The following is a 21679-nucleotide window of genomic DNA, read 5'->3' on the forward strand; positions in this document are numbered from 1 at the left end:
CGATTAAGAAACAGCGGATTTGACAATTTACCACCTGCTTACGCTCCATAGTGAAAATAATTCCTCACAAAAGAAGTAGGTGTTTTTGTTTTTTTGGGCCGGGCCGGGGGGGGGGGTGTTTCTGGGAACGGATGATAAACAGCCCCATCAAGTAAACTGTTAGGAATTTTTTTTTTTATAAAAGTTATTCAGTAATTTTTACCAGCCACCCAGAGCCGCGGAGGCTCGGAACCGAGCCTAACGGCGGCTAACCAGCCTAGGATGCATTATTCTATTTTGCCCTCTCAGACTCAACAAAGTTAAGATTAAATTTAGCGGTTGTCGCCTGCCGCATAGGCCACCGATAACACGTGGCAACGGTTAATAGCTGTCACGTCATTGAGAAAAAAAATTTTTTTTTTTGGAAGGGGGAAGCTGGGGACATGGCCCCCACTTACGGCAGAAACCACCATTTACTCACTTATATCAGAAACCCTGGTAGAGACTCTCTCTATAAATCCCCTGACACACAGCCCTCGCCTCGCTCACTTGCCTTTGTGCTAATAAGAAGAAGAAGAAGACTAGTAGTGTTGCAGCAGTTCTCGTCAGTCCATTCTTCTCTGCTGTGGTCTGGTCTTTTATTCCCTCGTGTTCGTCTTCTCTTTCTCTGTATTTATTTCCCCCCAAGAATCCCCGTAGTAATTTTGCTCTGTTATTGTTGCTCTCGGAAACTTAGGTAGTTTAGTTGTTGCCGTATTCCTTCTCTTAGCTCAATCTCGTCGTAAGCTCCGCTGTGGATAAGGACACCGCAATTCCCACCCCCCTCCCACCTCACCCACTCGCTCAACAACCCCATCTTTTCAGATTTAGATTCCAGCGGAAACAAACAAACCAGCCACAGCCTCCTAATTATAATTAAAAGTAAGGAAAAACAAAAAAGAGAGAGAAAGAAAGCAGAATAGAGTTAGAAATCCTTCAGCCTCTCATCTGGACCGTATTCGAGCGGTTTTCTTACTATTTCAATTTCAAAAATTTGTTGAAAGTCGATTGAAACCGTTATGGATCTGGTATTTTAGGCTCAACCAACTATCTGCTTTGATATTTGAATTCGGGATTTCCTTTTGTTTGAGGGATCAAAAGAGAGAAGGAGGGTCCGATCTCCGTTCGTGTTTATTCATTCTTTCTTTCCTCGTTGCCGCGAAACCCGAAAGTTAAATTAAATCCCAAAACGACGATACTACTAGCACAGCTTCTCTGCTATCTATAGCTGAAGCAGGAAGGTTGTTTTGTTTTCTTTGAAGACTGATTTAATCGATTATTTAAACAGAATGTCGGTGGCCTCGGGAACTGTAATTCCGTCGAAAAGTGGCCGCGGGGCCGTCGGATTGCCGTCGGTGACGAAGCCCTTTGCGAACAATCAATTGAATGTAGTACCTCTAAGTCGAGTGGTTGGCATTAGGTCGGCGGCTGGGAGGAGGAGTGGATGTGGTTTGGAAAGAAGTAGTAAACTTTTTGGAGCTAGGTTACCGCGAGCCCTAGGATCGGAAAGGTCGCATCTCTGGCAAACCGATGGGCCGGGTCGACCCCCGAAGCTTAGGGTGTTCCAGCTACGATCCGCATTGTCTCAGATCCCAGAGAAGCCGCTCGGTCTTTATGATCCTTCTTTTGATAAGGATTCCTGTGGAGTCGGCTTTGTTGCTGAACTTTCCGGCGAAAGCAGCCGTAAAACGGTATGGATTTCACCAATTTTTTTTTTTTTAAAAAAAAGACAAAAAAGAAACACACACATCCGCGCACGAAATCTCTACAGTCGATGAAGAATCAGTTTGATGTTTATTTATTTGACGCGTGTAGGTGACTGATGCGATAGAGATGTTGGTTCGGATGAGCCACAGAGGTGCATGTGGTTGTGAGACTAATACTGGTGATGGTGCTGGCATTCTTGTGGCTCTTCCTCATGATTTTTACAAGGAGGTTTGTTAGCAATTTGCGATTTTCTTTGCTATTTCTTTTTAACCCTTGTTGTAAGCTCTGCTTAGCTGAAAATGGAAACTCCTTTTCTCGTTCAAGCAATCATTTTGAAGCCTGCAATTAAAAGTTTATGGTGGCAAATTTGTTTTTCCTTGATTTTGTTTTTGTTTGTGGTCAAGTATTTATGGTACAATCACAGAGGTTCTTGAATTGTTTTAGTATTTTCTAGTATTATTTGTCTTTTTATTTTTAATTGAAGAGAAGTGGATTAGGTGTTGGTAACTTAACTTACTTTTGATGTTAGTTTTGCTTGAAATGTTTAATAAATAGAATTGTTGAATTTTGATTGGTGGTGGATTTTATGCTGGGTCTTGATCTAACAGGTCGCAAAAGAAATGGGCTTTGAACTACCGCCACCTAGGGAATATGCGGTGGGCATGTTGTTCTTGCCTACATCTGAAAGCCGTAGGGAGCAGAGCAAAATTGTATTTACCAAGGTAGTTTCTGAAGGAAGTTAGTTGGATTGTTTTCTTGTTATTTTGGTATGATAAACGAGTTCTTTTGGACTTAATCTGATTCCAAAATGTTTTTTTATCTCTACTTTTAGGTAGCTGAATCACTCGGGCATACTGTTCTTGGATGGAGGACTGTTCCAACAGATAACTCCGGATTGGGCAAGTCTGCTTTGCAGACCGAGCCTGTAGTTGAGCAAGTATTTCTTACACCCACGCCAAGGTCAAAAGCTGATTTTGAACAACAGGTTGTTTCCTACTGTCATTGTTCAGTTGATTTACTTTCTTTGGGTTGATAAAGCATGCATACTTTTGTATCTTCCTAATTTTGTCTTTTGCTCTTTTCCCCACACAGATGTATATTTTAAGGAGGGTTTCAATGGTAGCTATCCGAGCTGCTTTAAACCTCCAACACGGTGGTGTGAGGGACTTCTACATATGTTCTCTTTCCTCCAGGTTTGTCTAGTCCATGATTGGTTATGGTTGTCTGATATTGACATTTGTCTTGCTCAAAAGCCTTACTGCTTCTGGGCTGTTGTGTAGGACGGTTGTCTACAAAGGTCAGTTGAAGCCTGCTCAGTTGAAAGAATACTACTATGCAGATCTTGGCAATGAAAGGTTTACGAGCTACATGGCCCTGGTAAATATTTTTTCCGTTCACTTGTTATTTTGTCTGCTGACTCCATACTTCACAACCAACAGCATTGGATCAACCAGTTAACTGAAGAGATGCAAGGTTGAGGAATGACTTCTGAGGCATTGAAGTATGAATGATCTCTTAAGTTCTTCCACACCCTTGATCAATATATGAGTTTGGATGCCAGATTGGATACTTTGGATGAGTTGGTAAGGAACCTAATTGTGAAGTAAATCATGTTTGCAGAACTTGGTGGCTTCCTCCCCATGATCAGTTTTAGAGGATGAGTCCTCCATCTTAATGGTGTGAAGAAAATTGTGTTTGGTCAAGGTAGTTTAGGGTTTTCAAGATGTTTTGCTGGCAATGACATCTACTAATTTTCCAAGTGCCCTGAACACAATTTCAATTTGATCTTGTGTAGGAAGACCACTTTTATGAATCATCTGAAAGGTATTATTGCTGATTATGTTGTTCAACTGAAACTTTCATGCAGATACACTCCAGGTTCTCAACAAATACATTTCCCAGTTGGGACCGTGCTCAGCCTATGCGTGTTTTAGGTCACAATGGGGAGATTAATACACTTCGAGGCAATGTGAACTGGTTAGTCAATTATTAACGTATATGAGCCGCTCATTATCTTCTGAATCTTTTTTTTGGCTAAATTGTTATGGAGAGAGCTCCATGTTAAATCCTTTATTGTGGAAATCGAAAATAAGCTTGGCCCTTGGTTGATTTTGCCCTCTTATCTGCTTTACGCTTCTTTGTCAGGCCAATACGTCTGCCATTGAATGATACACCTTTTCAGCTTTGTCAAGATGTAACAAAAAATTTTGTTTCCTTTTTTTTCTTTTGACATATCTTGATTATTTTGTAAAACCAAAAAAGTCTAGTTATCAAGTGCTGTAGCAAATTAGATGAGATTCCCTGATATAAAACACATATTTGGCTAAGCTGGTTTTAGTGTCAGTACAACCTAACTGTGTATGTTATGTTGTTGCATAGAGCAGTGAAGTTTTTATTTGTCTCTGCTGTTTGTTAGTCTCTAAATTGGACTCTTAGTGTAGGTATCCACTTCTTGGTATTATAAAAAGGAAAACTTCCATTTGTACTGCAAGTCTGATGTTTGTTTTATTCCGGGCATTTAAATTCATTTTTTGGCATAGTATGGGAGCAATTTGCTGACTATTTAGTTTCCAGAAGATGTTCCATGGCTCATTTGGATTATTGTACCAAACAGATGACCTTTTTTGTAACCTTTTTTAAAGGGGGGGGGGGGGAGAGGGGAGGGGGTTGCCGGTGGATTTTTGCATACTGGATCTAGTTTTGGGCCATTTACTTAGAAGTGACAGTGGATGTACTTTTTCTGTTTTCTCTTTACCAGGATGAAAGCTCGTGAAGGTCTGCTAAAATGCAAGGAGCTGGGTCTTTCCAAGACTGAGATGAAGAAGCTCTTGCCTATAGTAGATGCTAGTTCATCTGATTCAGGTTTTAACTTTTTCCATTCCCAACATTCCTCAATGTGCCTGTACATACTCATGTTATATAGACCTGTAATTTCTTTAGATTGGTAAGCATCATATGTATCTTTCCCATGGAGATTTTGTGCGCTTGGGAGTGCTAAATTGTGTACTTAACATGTCCATCCTAATTTTCCCATTTGGATTCTTGTGTAACCGGTAGTCATTTCTCATGTTTCAGGAGCTTTTGATGGTGTACTTGAGCTTTTAGTTCGAGCCGGTAGAAGTCTTCCTGAGGCTATAATGATGATGATTCCTGAGGCCTGGCAGAATGACAAGAATATGGATCCTCAGCGAAAGGCCTTGTATGAGTATTTCTCAGCCCTTATGGAACCATGGGATGGGCCTGCACTCATATCGTGTACGTGTTAAGAAGGATCCGGATTTTGGACTTGATGTAGTTAAATAGGATTATATTCTTTGCCCTTACATCAAGTTTCTTGCAGTTACTGATGGTCGCTACCTTGGAGCAACACTGGATCGGAATGGGTTGCGTCCTGGCCGCTTTTATATCACTCACAGTGGCCGGGTGATTATGGCTAGTGAAGTTGGAGTGGTAGATATCCCACCTGAAGATGTATCTAGGAAAGGAAGACTTAATCCAGGCATGATGCTTCTGGTAGATTTTGAGAAGCATGTTGTTGTAGATGATGAGGCATTGAAGCAGCAGTATTCGCTTGCAAGGCCTTATGGGGAGTGGCTGAAGAGGCAAAAGATAGAACTAAAAGACATAGTAAAATCTGTTCATGAATCTCAAAGGGTCTCTCCAGCTATAGCAGGAGTTGTGCCTGTGAGAATCCTTTGCTGTTGCTGACATTATTTTCAAGAATTTGATTACCAACTTCTTTTTTTATGATTCTGGTTTATGTTTTGCAACTTTTAGGCATCAAAAGATGATGATAGCATGGAAAACATGGGCATTCATGGGTTGTTGGCGCCTTTGAAGGCTTTTGGGTATGCATCTATCTTTGTCATGCAGATGCTTGGACTAGGCTAGGCCTTTCCATTTCTGTGGGCTTTGGATTTAATTTCATGTTTTGTTTGCAGTTATACCGTTGAAGCTCTGGAGATGCTACTACTTCCAATGGCAAAAGATGGTATTGAGGCGCTTGGTTCAATGGGAAATGATGCTCCCTTGGCGGTGATGTCTAATCGAGAGAAACTCACCTTTGAATACTTCAAGCAGATGTTTGCTCAAGTTACAAACCCGCCTATTGATCCCATCAGGGAGAAGATTGTTACTTCCATGGAATGCATGATAGGTCCAGAAGGTGATCTGACAGAAACCACAGAAGAACAATGTCACCGCCTCTCGCTGAAAGGGCCTTTATTGTCCATTGAAGAAATGGAAGCAATCAAGAAGATGGACTACAGAGGCTGGCGCAGCAAGGTCATAGATATCACCTATTCTGTTGGCCATGGTAGGAAGGGCTTGGAGGAGACCCTAGACCGGATATGCTCAGAAGCACATGATGCAATTAAAGAGGGTTATACAGCACTTGTACTTTCCGACAGAGGTACCACCAGTTTCTACTCCTTTCCTCCATCTCACTTCATATTGTTATTTGGTGGTAAAAATCCACTAATTTTTCATTCTGTGATCTTTGTAGCCTTCTCACCAAAGCGTGTTGCTGTAAGCTCTTTATTGGCTGTCGGAGCTGTTCATCATCATCTGGTGAAAAGGCTTGAGAGAACACGAGTTGCACTGATTGTTGAATCTGCTGAGCCTCGTGAAGTGCATCACTTCTGTACTCTGGTGGGATTTGGTGCAGATGCAATCTGCCCTTATTTAGCTATAGAAGCAATTTTGAGACTACAGGTAGATGGGAAGATTCCACCCAAGCCAACTGGTCAGTTCCATTCCAAGGATGAGCTCGTTAAAAAATACTTCAATGCAAGTAACTATGGCATGATGAAGGTTCTTGCTAAAATGGGAATATCAACTTTGGCATCTTACAAGGGTGCCCAAATATTTGAGGCAGTTGGCCTTTCATCTGAAGTCATGGAGAGGTGCTTTACTGGGACTCCAAGCAGGGTTGAAGGTGCAACTTTTGATGCACTTGCAAATGATGCTCTTGAGTTGCATGAGCTGGCATTTCCATCAAGGGTCTTACCTGCTGGCAGCGCTGAGGCTGTAGCCCTCCCTAATCCTGGTGATTATCACTGGAGGAAAGGTGGTGAAATTCACCTGAATGATCCTCTTGCTATAGCAAAGCTTCAGGAAGCTGCCAGATCTAATAGTGTGGCTGCTTACAAGGAATATTCGAGACGGATACAAGAATTGAACAAGAGCTGCAATTTGAGGGGACTTTTGAAATTTAAAGACGAAGTGATGGGGGTTCCTTTGGAAGAAGTTGAACCAGCCAGTGAGATTGTAAAACGATTTTGTACCGGAGCAATGAGTTATGGATCAATATCACTGGAAGCACACTCAACCCTTGCTATTGCTATGAACAAAATTGGGGGAAAGTCAAACACAGGTACGTCTCTCTCTCTCTCTGTGAAGGCACTGAAGTTGGTGTGATCTAAATGAAAATATAACGAGGGATGAGTGTCTTTTTACAAAAACATTTTAATGCATACATAACTTTCCTTTTTTTGGGGGGGACAGGTGAGGGGGGTGAGCAACCATCTCGCATGGATCCTCTGCCAGATGGTTCAATGAATCCAAAGAGGAGTGCAATTAAGCAGGTTGCAAGTGGAAGATTTGGTGTTTCAAGTTATTACCTCACAAATGCTGATGAGTTGCAAATAAAAATGGCTCAGGTACAGCTCCATCCATTTCAAGAAATGTCATGTGATGCTGTCCAACTGTTCATGTTCTTTTATACCTTTTATTCCCTGTGCCCCCACAGTGCATAGGCTCTTGTTCTTTATGAATTTATGTTCATAGGCAGATGATGCCCCATCTTCAAAGCACCTGTTGGTGTTTTTGCATCTTTTAATTGATATCTGCATTTGGATGTGGTGAGAGTAAAAGTGATCTAAAACATGCTTAATTCTGAAAAGACAGGTTTATAATCAATGTTTGGTTTCTTTGATTGCAGGGAGCAAAGCCGGGAGAAGGTGGCGAACTTCCTGGTCACAAGGTTATTGGTGACATTGCCGTGACTAGAAACTCTACTGCTGGAGTGGGGCTGATAAGCCCTCCACCCCATCATGACATATATTCAATTGAAGATCTTGCTCAACTAATTCATGACTTGAAGGTATATCCCCAAGTTTCATGGTAATTTTGCTCATGTGATTAGTTAATTTAGTTCTGGAGCATAGACTCTACTTGAAGGTAATAAGTATACCTGTTTCATTAGACGTGATTTTGCCTGATGTTTTTCTACAATTTGCAGAATGCAAATCCTGGTGCACGTATAAGTGTGAAGTTAGTTTCTGAAGCTGGTGTTGGGGTAATTGCTAGTGGTGTCGTAAAGGGTCACGCTGATCATGTCTTGATCTCGGGTCATGATGGAGGTACTGGGGCCTCAAGGTGGACTGGCATCAAGAGTGCAGGGCTCCCATGGGAACTTGGTCTGGCTGAGACCCACCAAACCTTAGTTGCGAATGACCTTCGTGGCCGAACTGTTCTTCAGACTGATGGCCAGCTGAAAACTGGAAGAGATGTTGCAATTGCTGCACTTCTTGGTGCCGAGGAGTTTGGTTTTAGCACTGCTCCCCTCATCACTCTTGGCTGCATTATGATGCGGAAGTGCCACAAAAACACTTGTCCAGTGGGGATCGCCACCCAAGATCCAGTTCTTCGAGAAAAGTTTGCTGGGGAACCAGAACATGTCATAAACTTTTTCTTTATGCTAGCAGAGGAAGTCAGGGAAATCATGTCTCAGCTCGGATTTCGAACGCTTATTGAAATGGTTGGTCGCTCAGATATGCTTGAACTCAATGAAGACTTGGTCAAGAACAATGAAAAGCTCAAGAACATTGATCTCTCTTTATTGCTTAGACCTGCTGCTGACATCCGGCCAGATGCTGCACAGTACTGCATACAGAAACAGGATCATAGTTTGGACATGGCTATGGATAACAAATTAATAGATCTGTCCAAAGTGGGAATTGAAAAATGTGTTCCGGTATATGTCGAAACTGGAATTTGCAATACAAATCGGGCTGTTGGAACCATGCTTAGCCATGAAGTAACAAAGCGCCACAGCATGGTGGGACTTCCAGCAGATACAATTCACATCAAATTCAATGGTAGTGCTGGCCAGAGTTTTGGTGCTTTTGTTTGCCCTGGCATCACATTGGAGCTGGAAGGTGACAGCAATGATTATGTGGGTAAGGGACTATCTGGTGGCAAGATCATTGTGTATCCTCCCAGAGAAAGCAGGTTTGATGCAAAGGAAAATATTGTTATTGGAAATGTGGCTTTATACGGGGCTACTGGTGGTGAAGCTTACTTTAATGGGATGGCTGCGGAAAGGTTTTGTGTGCGAAACTCAGGTGCCAAAGCAGTTGTGGAAGGTGTTGGTGATCATGGATGTGAATACATGACTGGTGGAACTGTTGTTGTGCTGGGGAAAACTGGAAGAAACTTTGCTGCTGGCATGAGTGGAGGAATTGCTTTTGTGCTTGATATGGATTCTAAGTTCCAATCTCATTGCAACTCTGAGTTGGTGGATCTTGATAAAGTAGAAAACGAAGATGATATTCTGACTCTGAAAATGATGATACAACAACATCAGCGCCACACCAACAGCAAGCTAGCGAAGGAGGTTCTTTCAAATTTCGATGATCTTTTGCCTAAATTTATCAAGGTCTTCCCTAGAGACTATAAACGGGTTCTTGCAAGCATGAAAGAAAAGGAGACTGCCAACATTGCTGCTGAACGAACTGCAAGAGAAATTGAGGAGCAAGAAGAGGCAGAGTTGATGGGGAAAGATGCTTTTGAAGAGCTTAAAAAGTTTTCAGCTGGATCCTTGAACAAAAAAGCCAATCAGGTAAACTTTTCTGGGTAAATTACTTATTGGGAATGATATTTGACCACACCAATAAAGTTCTTGTGTAGTCTGATTTTTTAAGAAAAACGACAAGCATGTATAGAAGGCAAAGTACATAGTAAGGTTCTACAAGAAGCTTTTTGTAGAGGGAAAATATCATTTCCCACAGCTTAAGCAGCGTGTTATATGTTTGTAATTTTTCTGGAGATTTCTATGGTTAGTATTTCAGTAGTTCCATCATCTGAAGAATTTAAGTAAAAGAAACTTATTCTACGTATAGCTTTTACTCAATCAACACCAACAATTCACAAAAAATATCTTTAACAGTGGAAACTTTTAATTACACGCCTACCGTAAACTAGTAAATTGAACTTTATAAAACCTGTGTTTAATTACCTAAGCAGGTGAAGATTGCATTTAGTTATTGATCATCTGAGTTGAACTTGAGTTGCTCCTTTTTTTTTAAATTATTCTTTCCTCTTTCTGGTTTTAATAGAAGTCTATAAAGCAACATTATCTTGAAATTTCTCATGAGTTCTCATCATTAACAGGTAGAAAGGGTCATTTCAGTTAAGAGGCCTACATGTGTGGCTGATGCTGAGAAGAATGGAGGTTTTGTTCGATATGAGAGAGAGGGTATTTCATATAGGGATCCCAACAAGCGGATCTATGATTGGAAAGAAGTTATGGAAGAACTGAAACCTGGTCCACTTCTTACAACACAGTCTGCTCGCTGTATGGACTGTGGCACTCCTTTTTGTCATCAGGTAACACTTCCCTTTACAGAACCTGGTACTGATATTTACTTTTTGTTTTTCCTATGCTGATTCTTTCACTTATCAATCTTTTTAATCATGTATGTCTTTGAAAATAATATAGGAGAACTCTGGATGTCCCCTTGGGAATAAGATACCTGAATTCAATGAGTTAGTATACCAGAATAGATGGCGGGAAGCATTAGATAGGCTTCTTGAGACCAACAATTTTCCGGAGTTTACTGGCCGAGTCTGCCCTGCGCCTTGTGAAGGGTCTTGTGTGCTTGGTATTATCGAGAATCCAGTCTCCATCAAAAGCATTGAGTGCACTATCATTGACAAAGCCTTTGAGGAGGGATGGATGGTACCAAGGCCTCCACAAATGAGAACTGGGTATGCTCTTAAACTCTTTTATCTTCTGGGAAATTTGGCTTCTTCCACTAGTAGAGAAGTGCTTTTCGGTGTAGTTCAATTTTGCCGTGTGATAATAATTATTTTTGCTCTTACAGGAAGAGAGTTGCTGTTGTTGGAAGTGGACCTGCTGGCTTAGCTGCTGCTGATCAGTTAAATAGGATGGGTCATGCTGTTACTGTGTTTGAGCGTGCTGATCGAATTGGTGGTCTTATGATGTATGGGGTGCCCAACATGAAGGCTGATAAAGTTGATGTTGTCCAGAGAAGGGTTGATCTTATGGAAAAGGAAGGTATCAACTTTGTGGTTAATGCCAATGTAGGCAAAGATCCCTCATTCTCCCTAGACCGACTTCGTGAGGAACATGATGCAATTGTTTTGGCTGTTGGAGCCACAAAGTCCAGGTGAGTAGATGTATATGGTAGATGAAATTCACTGGATCCCTTAACTATGTTTAATGGTAAAAACTTGTTATTGATAATGCAGGGACCTTCCTGTTCCTGGGCGTGAGCTTTCTGGAGTGCATTTTGCCATGGAATTTCTTCATGCTAATACGAAGAGTTTGCTTGACAGCAATCTTGAGGATGGCAATTTCATTTCAGCTAAGGGCAAGAAGGTAGTGGTTATTGGTGGAGGTGATACTGGTACTGACTGCATAGGTACCTCTATTCGACATGGTTGCAGTGGTCTTATAAATCTAGAACTTCTTCCTCAGCCTCCACAATCTAGGGCCCCAAACAATCCCTGGCCACAGGTTTGACCAATTTTTGCCTTCATTTTATTGTTGATCTCATAATTATCTAGCTGGTTTCTTGCAATTGTGTGCATATCTTACTCTCTATCAGCTTAAGAAATTTATAGTTTCCTGAGATATGTGCGTTATTTGGTTCCATTATTTGTTGTAATTATTTCTTTTGTTTGTTAATGTTTTTCTTCTCTCTCTGTTCCTGGTTGACAGTGGCCTCGGGTATTTCGCATAGACTATGGACACCAGGAAGCTGCTGCCAAGTTTGGCAAAGATCCAAGGTCCTACGAGGTATTAACCAAGCGGTTTGTGGGCGATGAGAATGGAGTGGTTAAAGGACTAGAGATTGTACGAGTCCAGTGGGAGAAGGATCCTAGTGGGAAGTTCCAATTTAAGGAAGTGGAAGGCTCAGAGGAGATGATTGAGGCTGATCTAGTTTTGTTAGCAATGGGCTTCCTTGGTCCTGAATCGGTTAGTACTGTGGAATTCTGATTTGTAAAACATGTTTTTATGTTATTGGCATTGCAATGGAGTGGTAAAACTAGTTTTGATGTCTTTGATTTGCCAACTGATTTCTTTTGTTCTCCTCGCTAGACCATAGCGGACAAACTTGGATTGGAGAAAGACAATAGATCGAACTTCAAAGCAGACTATGGGCGCTTCTCAACGAGTGTGGAAGGTGTATTTGCAGCTGGGGACTGTCGGCGTGGCCAGTCTCTGGTTGTATGGGCCATCTCCGAAGGCAGGCAAGCAGCTGCACAGGTGGACAAGTATCTCATGGAAGACACAACAGGCCTTCCTATTGATGGCAGAAGGCAAGAGGATATTGTCAAGAGAGAACAAGATAGCAACAGACAGACGGTAAGGACATAGACTTAGAAGCCGCAATTACTACTAGCGTCTGAACGCAGGCGTGTACTGTAATTACTGTATGTGCAAGACACCATTTTTATTTGGTCGTCTGCTGGCGGTGCGCGGAGGATCATCAAGGAAATAAGCTGCAAAGAGGCTTGTCATCATGTGTCAGACACTAAAAGTCCGAGTGGAAGCATGACAATTTTTGGTGTTAGCTTTTGTGTTAATGATGCCAATGTAAGCTTCTTTCTCTGTTCTTCATATTTTGTTTGTGTTAATTAAGTTTTCAACTCTGTATTTGGCCGAAAGGTGGCCGTGGCTCACTGTGTGTGCTAGTATCAGCAAAAATAATGTACAGTTTAAACGATTTATTTGCGACCCAAATAAATGCATGGGGAGTCCTAGTGATTGTTTACTCTTCTCCTCGCTCGGCCTGTACGGCCAACGGGTGAACCCATCATAGAATCGAGTTAGGTTACTAATTAAATCGTTTCAATAGCAAATGTATTGATCACCCATCATAGGATCGAGTTAGGTTACTAATTAAATCGTTTCAGTAGCAAATCTATTGACCACCCAGCAGACGGACGAATCGGCGAATTGAAAAAAAATTGCTGGTTAAACCGTAAACGTAAAAATTTTATTATTTTTATAATTTAAGAATTATTATTATATTATGTAATAGAGCTAATATCAACATGATGTTGGAGTTTGACTCTTGATCCAATGACTCGATCAGCTCTTCAAGTCAATATTTGGGTTGAATTTAATGACAATAATGTTTTTCTTTAGATTAGAGCGGACTGTGGTTGTGGTTATAGTTGCGGTTTTCACTCTTGAGTAAAGGCGTCAAAATGAGTGATTGGAGTGGATTTGAAAAGATAGATGGGTTATATTTATTCGATAGATGGGTATTGATACATTAAATTATTCATTTATAACTCACTTAAAATTATACTTTAAGTGATCCGGATCATATCACATATTCTAAAATTTAAATTTAAATGTATAATAATTTGTAAATGGGAATAAATGGATGAATCGAGTCAATCTATTATCCATCAATTAAATGAATTTAATTAGGCATCCATTTAGATTCATTCAAAATTTATTGCATACCTAAATTCACTTATTAACGAATGAGTCAATATAATTAGATTGTTGTTGATACTTTTACTCTAGAGACCTTCAATATGAATATTCTTAAACAATAGAGCATAGGAATAGGAAGGGCAACGAATGGTCCTCTTCAGTTCGAGGTGTACTCGAGTGGATTCTTTGTTATGGGGAAGTAGCTGAGGACATTTTGTTCACTTATTCGGTTTTGGTATCTTCTTTCTTCAGCCCGCGCATTTGAAAAGATAATTTTGATTGGTTAAGTGTGCTTTGGGTAAATAGCTATACTGGCATGGTTTATGCCGAGTCTTTGAATTTGGTACCCGCAGAAGACAAGAGGAGAATGAGAAGTTTTTTTCATAGACAGAAGAAACACATACACACAATTAGATTAGAAACGCTCAGAAGTCATCGCCAAATTAGGTCCAAAGACCAGTCTAAGGGGGATCCACAAACCAACACCATCCAGTCAATTGGAGAATGAGAAGTTAAAATCTCTCTGTAAATAAAATGTGAGCAGAAAGTTTGGCGTGGAAAATTTGTGTTGTGATTTGTTATTCTAAATGTATTCTTTCAAAATTTATCATGATATACTCGCACCTTTATCCCTACCAAACTTCCTATTTCCATAATTGCTCCCGCACCCTTCCCATGTTAGGCCTTTACTATTTAATAGCCTACTAATCAACAAAAGCACCAATAACCTCTTTTATTTGGAAAAAAAAAAAAAAGAATCACTCCCATCTATAAGCCTAATAAAATTTTCAATAATCATCAACAAATTATTCTTTTTCTTTTACTAATATTTTTTAATATGCACACGCATAATGTGTGCCTTTTCATTTCATTATATACGCACACACACACATATATATACATATAATATAATTATATATAATATTAAATTGATAATATGATTTTTTTCATGATAAGATAATATAATTTTACTTAACGATAATTTTATTATATTAATGTGAAAAATGTTTTGAAGGATTTTTTCTAATAAGAAAGATGGAGAAATGGACTCATAAGATCATTCCAAACTTATTTCTGGTGGGCCATGCCTCTGGGCTTCGTGGCGAGAAAAACCCCTTTTAGTCCACCGGCTTGGGGCGGCTAGCCAGACGTGGCAAAATCGCCGCCCTGCCAAAACCAACACCATCCCCGACCGAATTAGTTAAATTGAATGGGCGGGCGGATGGCTTTTCTCCGTTATCCTCTTTTGGTAATAGAAGGGTAGGGAAATCAAGAAGAAGAAGAAGAAGACTTGAAAGGAAAAAAGTGGTGGCACAGACACATGATGGCGAGGAATCCAGGCCGTCTATTGGCATCAATCATCATCCAGCAGTCGAATCCTAAATTGGGCATACGGTGGCCCTACGCCGTCTCCGAGTTCAACTCACCCACTCGACTCATTCACTCATCCACTCCCTACCACCACCTGTCCCAACCTCAACAACATCAAAACCATCCGACCAAGCACCAAGAAGAAGAAGCTCCGGCATCAGAGACTCAGCAAAAGCTTCAGAACCAAAACGACAAAGACAACGATCAGGTTGATGACGATGATGAGGTGGACGTGAATAAAGAGACCGTTGAGGTTGGAGGTCCCCGAGGTCCCGAGCCCACCCGCTATGGCGATTGGGAACGAAATGGTCGCTGCTACGACTTTTGAGCCTTTTTCCCTTTTTTTTTTTTTTTTTTTTGCCCTTTTAATCTGGAATGGCTGTCTTGAATATTCCTTTTTCCTGTTCTTTTTTTTTTTTTTTTTTTTTAAATTTTCCCCATCCTGTTTGTGTTGTAGGCGTCTGAATAAAGAATATAAGATGTTATTGTTTTATGACCTGTGTGAACACCTCCTGTTATTTATTTATTTATTTATTTTTGAATCTTTCTTCGTGATGCTATATATGGCCTTAATTGAAATCAGCAACCTTGCAAAAGACCTGAGATTTTGAATCAAGATCAAAACATACATGCTCTTTAATCGGTGTTTTTGAGATACGTATTCGAGTGTGATAATCTGGTAATGAGAAATTGTCGCATTGAATTGGTCATATTGAATTTTTCTTAGTCAAATTTTCTCATGTTTGTTGATAACGAGTCTAATACAAAATAAAATAATTGGTCTTGCTTAAGCAGTGTTTTGTCGGGGGGTAAACAGGTTGTTTAAACTTTAAAGTGGAGGAGAAAGGATTTATCGTTCTAGATAACTGTTATTGTTCAGCAGGAGAGATTGACTGGTTACATTTTTCCCCCCTTTTGCCTGTTTGTTCTTGACCGCGAATTAGAATCAAGGACCATTAATCTGATCTGGTAGCTTTAACTTTGATCAACCAAAATCTTTTCTGGTCTGACAGGAATAGCCTTGGAAATTTGGTACAGCTTTAGATTTTTGTTTCATGTTCTGAGTCAGTAATAGCAGGTAAGGAGGGAATTACTGCAGAGTTGTTTCGTTTCTGTAAACCGTCCCCCCGAAAGAAAAAAAGCCAATGTTTTACTGATTGTTTTTACTTTGATTTCCACTGAGTTTGGAATAGAATCTTCTATGTTATTCATATTCCTGGTTTTGGGACTTGGACTCTCTCTGTATCTCTCTCTCTTTGAGCCACTCGTCTTAAAATGCTGGATCACATTCTTAGGGAAAATTCTGAGCGTGCTGATCAGTGAAAGACTGAAAGTAGAAGATTCATGCACCAGTTGAAATCTGCCTGCGGGTTGTTTACAAGAGAAAAAAAAAGAAGAAGAGACATCTGCAGAGTTAGGGAGAGCAACCCATTTATGTCCGCTTTAAAACTGTCAAATTGGGGGCCGATCAGTTAATATAAATCAGGACAGTGACACATCCATTGCATTCATGGTTCAAAGCCGCCGTCCGATCAGTTAATATAAATCAGGACAGTGACACATCCATTACATTCATGGTTCAAAGCTGCCGTCGCGGTTCAGACCGTTCTACATTGGTGTCGGGATCGCGAATTCGGCGAGATGCAAATTTTTAAAATATTTGATATTCTAAAAATTGTAAAAAATATGATACACAAAAATAATTTTAAAATAGTATAAAATAATAAAAATTTGAATTAACTCGGGGCGACTCGATCGTTTTTATCCGTTTTGGACGAGTTTTGGGCGATTCATTATCTCGAAATTATCTCGTTCCGATATTGGATCGGGAAGCTCCGTTCCAGTGACGACTCGTCTCAGTCTCGGCCCTCGGCCGAGTCTTTGAACCATGATTACATTAGGCATCAAGAGGACATGGGCTTCCTTGCCCTTATGCTGCATTCCGCAATCAGTGTGTAAACTTGGATGGGTAGATGGTGGCATTGTCAATTAATTAACCAATTATAACTGGCATTTGGCTTTGGGGTTGACTAAGTATAACGAGTTGTACACTTGACTCAGAAACTTGAGAAATAATAATGCACAGCACAGCCAATCAATGGTTTGAAAATCTCGATCCTTCGGCCTCCGCAGACTAGTAGTGGACCCGGGTCTTCTGCCTGCCACAATCAATACCTACAACTACTGCATTCGTATTCGTCTACGAAACCAATTCAAATAATTTATAGATGTTCAACTACAAGGGAAAATTTTATACTGAGCAGCAGCCTTGCTTGAAACTTGGGAAGTTTCCCCAATGGATGATATGCAGCAAAAGCTTATTGCTCTGCTTCTCATTTCAGCGTCAAGCTTGATTGTCCTAGTCGTCTCATCCCCAGAAATCTGCACCGTCTCAGCATGTTACCCCAACGAACCTACGATTCGATTCCCCTTCCGGCTGCAGAGCGTCCAACCAAAGGAGTGCGGCTACCCAGGCTTCGACTTAACCTGCGACAGCACCATTCTGATTACATCTCTCCAGCTCCAAAATGTAAATGCATCGCCACCTCAGAGATTCAGCGTCCAAGCCATAGACTATGCCTCCCAAGAAATATGGCTAAATGATCCCGGCGACTGCCTTCCTCAGCGTCTTTTAAATTTGAATCTTTCGGGTTCTCCTTTCACGGCCGTCTCCCATCAAGATTTTACCTTGTTTAATTGCTCCATCCATCACAGACTTCACAACTTCAATCCCATAGCTTGTCTTGGTGGTTCTGGCTACAATATTGTTGCTACGTCTTCAGAGAGAGCTTCCAGGATCCTAGCTTCTTCGTGCAGCGTCGTATCAACCATTCCCGTCCCAGTTCAGTTGCCGTATCATGAGGAGGTTTGGTCCTCGGATCTCAGCGAAGACATCAGACTCACTTGGGATTCACCCCATTGCGGCAAATGCGAGTCAAGGGGGGGAAGATGCGGGCTCAAGAGCAATTCCACTGATCACATCGAATGCAAAACTCAACATGGTAACTTCTTCTTAATCATCAGCCTTTCTGTTAATTAGTCCCATTATGTAAAATACATCAGCATGTACCTACTACCATAAGCCCACTCGATTAGCATACTAATGGCCAGTCCTGAACACACACACGTAAGGGTCGATACGTAGCTGTAGCTGATTTAATCTCAACAACAAAAAAAAAAAAAAAATCCAGCAATATCTGACTAATTAGGTCTAATTTTGTTTCAATTCGAATTTAGAATTTCGTGCCATAACTGATGGTTCAACAACTTTAAGTCGAGTTAAGACTAAAGAAGGGCCGAGCAAAAGGATTAAACGCAAATCCGAATTTTGGTCAAACGTTCCGAAGACAGGTCATCTTTTGATCGGCCAGTAAAGACCAGGCTATTTTCCTTTTCTTTTTTTTTTTTTTTTGGTGGGGCCTTCATTCAACGTCGGCTAATTCTGCGTTGACACGAAATAGATAGCCTCCCCACAGTCTCTCACTCATAAACTTCAAAGCAGTTGGTGCTTTTAAACACCGGCATCATTTTGGATCACTATAAAGTCTCTGTGATGCATGCATGATAAAACGTGAACAATATATAATAATCAGTTGCGACGCTTTTTCTAGCTGATTTACTTCTTGTTGTTGACTTTAATCTTCTTATTCATACACTAGCTTCTTTTCTTAAATCTTTTTTTTTTCCTCGTGATTTGAAGATCAAGATGATGATGATGTTTGCGTTTCTAGTTTCTACTAGTGTTTTTCTACTTTGGGATGGCTTTTGGTTGGGGCGTAACTTGAGCCTAATCCACTCGAGGTGCTCCAAGCAATCATGCATATTATTTGATTCAGTTGACTTTGAAATTATTGCACCGACTGGGTTGTTTGATTTTGACAATAGGCGACAAAGATGCCGTCGCCTATTTAGAATCTAGAAAGCATGGTAAAGAATGAATCCGTATAGGAGGAAAACCATGGTAAAGAAAGGATCTAATAAAACTCTGGATTGTGTGTTTGTGTGTTTACTTGTCTCACCGTAGAATGTAGAATGACTCGTTTTTAAGTAAAGACAAATTTGCGTACTCAACTGCATGGTTGAACTCATTCTACTTGGAAAATGATATCAGCACTAAAAATATATATATATATATATATCTCTCTCTCTCTCTAGCACTCCATCCCCTTCTATGCTTTTAGAGGGAGGATGGACGTGTTGGATACTTTATTAGGAGTGCCAATAACATCTCCTTTATATACTAGCACTTTATATAGTTTGGATTTGAAATTATGTACTCACATGGCTAAATGCTTCCTCTTTTTTTTTCATACATACATATATATATATATATATATATATATATATAAGTAGAAAGTTTTGAACCCATAACGTTCTACTTATAATTCATCTCATCTTTACTATCTAACCCAACCTTCCTCCTTCTCCGTTTAATGCTTAATACCATAGTTATTAAACCCGGTCCGATCCGACAGTTCAATCGGTCAACCCGGTGAATCGGCCATGAAACCGGACTGGGTTTGTAATTGGATCGTTTGTGCACCAAATCCGTTGACTTTTTAATGGATCGACGGTTCAATTGGTCAACTCGTTTGAACCGGACGGTTTGTAAAGAGGCCGATTTTGGGATAAAAATGATTAGAAAATGCTCCAATGCTAATTCAAACCTCAGACTTCAAGCATAAAAGCTACGCGCACTCACCACTAGCCTAGCAACTCACTTGACGCTTATTCACTCCTTCTATATTATATATTAGATTTTTATTCTTATTTTATTTCTTCAAAACAATATTTCTTTGGAATCTTTTAATAAAATTTTATTATTCTCTAAATTCTATAAATTATGAAATGGATTTAAAAAATAACATATTACACAATTCATTTTAAAAACAAATATTATTCTTAATAACCTTTTGTGCTTAAAATTCAAAAATAAACTAGATAATTACACTTAGATAAAATTTTATACTTGAAGTTTGGTGGATTACTAATTAAATTTAGGTTTTGTTAATTCTTAGAAGAATTAATGATTCTATAATAAATTGGACTAACTGAATATTTACTATAACATAGTTTATTATAGTTTTAACCATATAAAAATTATAAAACATAATATTTAAATATATGTAGTGACCCATCGGTTGGACCATTCACCCACTGGTTGAACCAGTAACCCGTTGACCCACCTCTTTCATCGGGTTCCTCTCTGGGTCGGGTTTAATAACTATGCTTAATACTGCATTGTTTTTTTCTTCGGTAGAATAAATACTACTGCTAATGAATATGCATTAAAAAATTTTCAAACTTGCAGCAGGGCTTCCAAGAGGCGCTCGGTATGCCATCAGCGTGGGAGCAGGAGTGCCCACACTTTTGTTCGTCATAGGGCTCGTCTGCTTCGTTTGCGGAAGACTCAAGGCCTGCCGCAGACAGCCCTACCCAGTCATTGAGTTCTCCTCCACCGTGGCACGTCAGCCCACTTTATTATCCGGCCTGGATGGGGCCATCATAGAATCCTATCCAAAAACAGTCCTGGGTGAGAGCAGACGCCTTCCCAAGCCCAATGACACCGTTTGCCCAATCTGCTTGAGCGATTACAAGCCCAAGGACACGCTCAGGACCATCCCTGCTTGTCAGCATTGCTTCCATGCAGATTGCATTGACGAATGGCTTCGGTTGAACGCTGCCTGTCCGGTTTGCCGGAATAATCCAAAGCAGTCACCGCCGGCGCTCGAACCAGCTTCGGCTCCAGCTTCTGATAATAATGTTTGATGAATTATGATCCTTCAGATCTGCATATATCACATGCCAAGGATTGTTGAACACGAGGAGACAAAAATGAGCAACTCTGGATTTGATGGAAAAGTTTTGGTTTAATAGTTAAAATTAAATGCACAATAATTAGAGATTTTAAATTTAAATCCCTTCTCATCTTTTTTAAATCCCATCCCTCCCTTTAGACATGGCCACTATTCCATCGGTTCTGGTTTAAAACCGACAATTCTAGTCATTCTAAAATGTGGAGCCAAATCCAACTCTTATAAGAATGGTCACGGTACTTTTTGGTCTAGTTTCGGTTTTGATTTTATGTCGATTATGGTTTAGTTTTTTCGATTACGGTTCCGTTTCTTTTAATTATGTTTAGACACTTGTTGTTATAAAATTGATTTTAAGAAAATATGAAAATGAATGTAGAAAAAAAAAAGAACTTTATTATATTATTATGTGCAAGGGGAAAAATGATGCAAATTTTATTTAAAAAAAAAATCTCATTGTTGATTAAATTGAATTGATTTTATATTTAGATTAGCTATGGGGTTTAGACAAACCAATGGGATGGAACACTGAATTGTTGGGCCATTAATGAGACTGTTAGTATTGGATGCTGACTTTTGATATTGAAATCAAATTTGGCCTAATAAATTTAGATTAAATTGGAGTATTTTTTTAGATGGTTTGAATCGATCCAAAATCACCGACTTTGGTTCCTATTCATATTTGGTGAATCTGAACTTGAACCTTTAGTTGCGATTATTGTTCTAATTTCAGGTTCAAAATTTCGATTTCGACGCCAATTCAACAAACCATCGATCCGATTTTCTATTCAAATTTGGACTGTAGCAGCCCCTATCTTAATTAACTGCATAATCTTTATGAAAAACTGGCTACCATTATTGGGCTTTGCCTATGATAAAATCTGACGATGAAATCTTTATGTTAATCAAAAGATGATATGTTTCTACAGATTTCAGTGGTAGGAATTGACAATTTCTGGACAGTTCCAAATGATTCTTACAAATTCGGGTGAATAAATCCACAGATTGAGCGTTTAGAGTAAGAAGCCAAGGATGAATTTGATGTGTGCTATTGCAAATATAAGTACAC

General features: G+C 39.9%; 2 protein-coding genes across 6 annotated transcripts; both read left to right on the top strand.

Moving 5' to 3' along the window:
• Positions 1-431: 431 nt before the first annotated feature.
• Positions 432-12749, top strand: LOC113724898 (glutamate synthase [NADH], amyloplastic). Of its 4 annotated transcripts, none has more exons than XM_027247778.2 (23): positions 432-607; positions 1307-1709; positions 1834-1953; positions 2334-2447; positions 2558-2710; positions 2818-2918; positions 3006-3102; positions 3593-3702; positions 4484-4587; positions 4801-4980; positions 5066-5409; positions 5503-5573; positions 5667-6136; positions 6230-7099; positions 7231-7385; positions 7667-7828; positions 7967-9568; positions 10120-10335; positions 10448-10716; positions 10833-11138; positions 11221-11488; positions 11693-11950; positions 12074-12749. In XM_027247778.2, the coding sequence occupies exons 2-23, from the start codon at positions 1308-1310 to the stop codon at positions 12350-12352; spliced, it is 6651 nt and encodes a 2216-aa protein (XP_027103579.1). In that variant the 5' UTR covers positions 432-607; position 1307; the 3' UTR covers positions 12353-12749. The 4 variants fall into 4 exon arrangements, with proteins under 4 accessions (XP_027103579.1, XP_071929420.1, XP_027103581.1 ...); XM_072073319.1 differs by having other exon boundaries at positions 493-629; XM_027247780.2 differs by lacking the exons at positions 432-607; positions 1307-1709; positions 1834-1953; ... (1 more) ...; positions 2558-2710; positions 2818-2918 and adding an exon at positions 3165-3308 and having other exon boundaries at positions 3006-3080.
• A 4213-nt stretch (positions 12750-16962) lies between these two features.
• Positions 16963-20864, top strand: LOC113724899 (putative RING-H2 finger protein ATL21A). 2 transcript variants are annotated; one of them, XM_027247782.2, is made up of 2 exons: positions 16963-17799; positions 20112-20864. In XM_027247782.2, exons 1-2 carry the CDS (start codon positions 17094-17096, stop codon positions 20564-20566), a joined length of 1161 nt encoding a protein of 386 aa, XP_027103583.1. In that variant the 5' UTR covers positions 16963-17093; the 3' UTR covers positions 20567-20864. The 2 variants fall into 2 exon arrangements, with proteins under 2 accessions (XP_027103583.1, XP_027103582.1); XM_027247781.2 differs by having other exon boundaries at positions 16968-17799; positions 20109-20864.
• The last annotated feature ends 815 nt before the right edge of the window (positions 20865-21679 follow it).

The sequence above is a fragment of the Coffea arabica genome, chromosome 2c (genome assembly GCF_036785885.1).
Source record: "Coffea arabica cultivar ET-39 chromosome 2c, Coffea Arabica ET-39 HiFi, whole genome shotgun sequence".
In the NCBI taxonomy this organism is placed as follows: domain Eukaryota; kingdom Viridiplantae; phylum Streptophyta; class Magnoliopsida; order Gentianales; family Rubiaceae; genus Coffea; species Coffea arabica.